Source organism: Cucumis melo, chromosome 9 (genome assembly GCF_025177605.1).
Source record: "Cucumis melo cultivar AY chromosome 9, USDA_Cmelo_AY_1.0, whole genome shotgun sequence".
Lineage (NCBI taxonomy): Eukaryota > Viridiplantae > Streptophyta > Magnoliopsida > Cucurbitales > Cucurbitaceae > Cucumis > Cucumis melo.
In genome coordinates, this window is record NC_066865.1 from 11243247 (window position 1) to 11245852 (window position 2606).

The following is a 2606-nucleotide window of genomic DNA, read 5'->3' on the forward strand; positions in this document are numbered from 1 at the left end:
AAAGAGGCTTTCTTGATGGTTGCATTTTTATTTTCTTGACGGTTTTTGGAAAAAACGTAAAGAAATGGGTGGTTTAACATGAAAAGGCGGAGGGTAGGGAATTTTTAGCTTTCTTGACGGTTTTAAATCGTCAAGAAATATGAACCTTTTCTTGACGGTTATAAACTACCAAGGATTATCCTCTAAATTCTTGACGTTTTTAAAACGTCAAGAATTTTTATAAAGTTGACATTCTTGACGTTTTTTCAAAATGTCAAATAATATGTAGTTATCCTTGACGTTTTAAAAACGTCAAGTAATATCGATTAAATTCTTGAAGTTTTAAAACGTCAAGAATTTTTATGAAATGCGGAGGGAGTAATTTTAAAATTTCTTGACATTTTTAAAACGTCAAGAGAATTTTTTCTTGACGTTTCAGAAACGTCAAGAATTACTAAATAATTGAAAAAAATATAAACATAATTTCTTTTTTTAAAAAAAACCTAATTTCTTTTTACTTTTTAAATAAAAAACTAATTTCATTTAAAAAAAAAAAACCTAAACCCCAAATTTCCCTTTCCCTATTTCTCCACACAATTTCCCTCTCCCACCACAAAATAAATTTATCAAAAATTATTTTAATAAAATAAATTTATCAAAAATTATTTTAATAAAATAAATTTATTAAAAATTATTTTAATAAAACAATTTATTAAAATAAATTTAATTTATAAAAATTTCCCTCTAAACCCTTTTCATTTTCCCCCCTCTATCTCACATATCTCACGTCTCCATCTCCAATCTCACTGTGCTCTCTGACTACAAGACGCTGTTGCTCCTCCGCTCATGCCATATGACGATCACCATAACCAAGAAAACATTTTTCAATCTTTCCCTATTTCCCCACACAATTTCCCCCTCCCACCACAAAATAAATTTATTAAAAATTATTTTAATAAAATAAATTTATTAAAAATTATTTTAATAAAACAATTTATTAAAATAAATTTAATTTATAAAACTTTCCCTCTAAACCCTTTTCATTTTCCCCCCTCTATCTCACATATCTCACGCCTCCATCTCCAATCTTATTGTGCTCTCTGACTGCAAGACGCTGTTGCTCCTTCGCTCATGCCGTACGACGATCACCATAACCAAGAAAACATTTTTCAATCTTTCCCTAATGTCGTCTCTTTCGCATCCCCTCTTCATACTCCTTCCCACCGCCGTCTCTCCAGTAACTTCACTCAACCCAGGCTCCCGATCCCCTTCGTTAGACGCCTTTCTTGGGTTTCTCTTCAGGGGAGGCTCGTTAACGCTGAACAAGCCAGCTCCGTCCGATCTATTGGAGGCGGCTTTGGCCCTGGAAAAGCCATTGCTTGGCAGTTGTTCAGCCCCATTGAATGGTTTCTTATAGTTGTCGTCATTGGCGTCGCGGTTTCTGAGTCCAAAAGCAACCATCAGATCGGCCAGCTTAAACAAGCTGTTGAACTTAGGGTATTGGTTCTATTTCTTTAAATTATTTAGGGATTTTCTTCTTTCTCTTTGCTTCTTTAATTTCATCCCATGAAAATGTAATTGAGAATTAATAAAGTGGTATGTCTGAACTAGTAATTTTTTTTTTTTTTTTTTTATGTTGAATCTTTATGAAATGTTTTAAAGTTTGCTCACTTTCTAGCTACCTTGCAAGTATGCTTTTACAATTATAATACCACTTAGTTTTGTTTGTCAATCCTCTGGCCCCATTTTTCTTTCCAAGTATATCTAAAGATTTATTATTAAGAATCCTTTGATGAGTTTGGACCGTTTAACTATTCACTCGCTTTATGGGAACTCAAAGTAATACTAAAAACAAATTCTTGCTCCATGGTTTTGTTTGATTCAGACTTCAAATTTAAAGCTTAAATTGCTCGATTTCTCACAGTTGTTGTTTAAGGGTAACTGATTTTGCTTTTGAAATTACCAGGATCAAGTGCTTCTAAGCATGCAACAGAAGCTTGATGATCTATGTAATCAAGTGAATCCTGTTAAGGATCAATCTGAAACTGAAAATGACATGGATTTGAGAATGAATGCTGACTTTGGGAATGATAAAATTAAGTTTGTTAATTGTGGGTGTTGGCTTTGCGATGAGCATCTGGATTTACTCAGTCGTTTGGACGTACAAACACTCAATTCTCTATTGTCTCTTTGAAATTTATGAACTCACAATCACAATACCCATTTTTGTAATACTAAACTATCCACTCCTCTGCTGTTGTTATATACATATTTTGAGATGGTAAAGGTAATAATGTTGCAATACTTTAGAAGCCCAATTTGAGTTAACCTACTGCTTTCATACATTCAAATTTCAGATTTCTCACAGCAATCTTTACTTTATTGTTTCCAATGCGTACTGATTCTTTCTTAACTCAGGTATGTGGATTTGCTATCTCTTTTCTTTCCTTCCAATGTCTACTGATTCTAAACTAGAGTAATTCTTGTTGTATAGCTTGTGCTCTGTGTAACTGAACTATTGCTTAAACATGATATATTTGTCATGTATGTGGTAGTTCTTTAAACTTTTTACATTTTTGTTTTGCCGAGTTTTATGCAGTTTAAGTTTTATTTAGTTCATTTCGAAC

At 32.6% G+C, this 2606-nt stretch overlaps 1 protein-coding gene across 1 annotated transcript; it reads left to right on the forward strand.

Annotated features, from left to right (window-relative positions):
* The first annotated feature begins 1087 nt into the window (after positions 1–1087).
* Positions 1088–2227, forward strand: LOC103503437 (uncharacterized). Its single transcript, XM_008467621.2, has 2 exons — positions 1088–1476; positions 1946–2227. Exons 1-2 carry the CDS (start codon positions 1111–1113, stop codon positions 2171–2173), a joined length of 594 nt encoding a protein of 197 aa, XP_008465843.2. The 5' UTR covers positions 1088–1110; the 3' UTR covers positions 2174–2227.
* The last annotated feature ends 379 nt before the right edge of the window (positions 2228–2606 follow it).

What these genes read in the sequence shown, in the direction of transcription:
- LOC103503437 (XM_008467621.2), top strand. Translation starts at nt 1,111, where the DNA reads ATGCCGTACGACGATCACCATAACCAAGAAAACATTTTTCAATCTTTC. An exon ending in AACAAGCTGTTGAACTTAGG is followed by an intron (nt 1,477 to 1,945) that starts GTATTGGTTCTA and finishes TGAAATTACCAG; the next exon opens with GATCAAGTGCTTCTAAGCAT.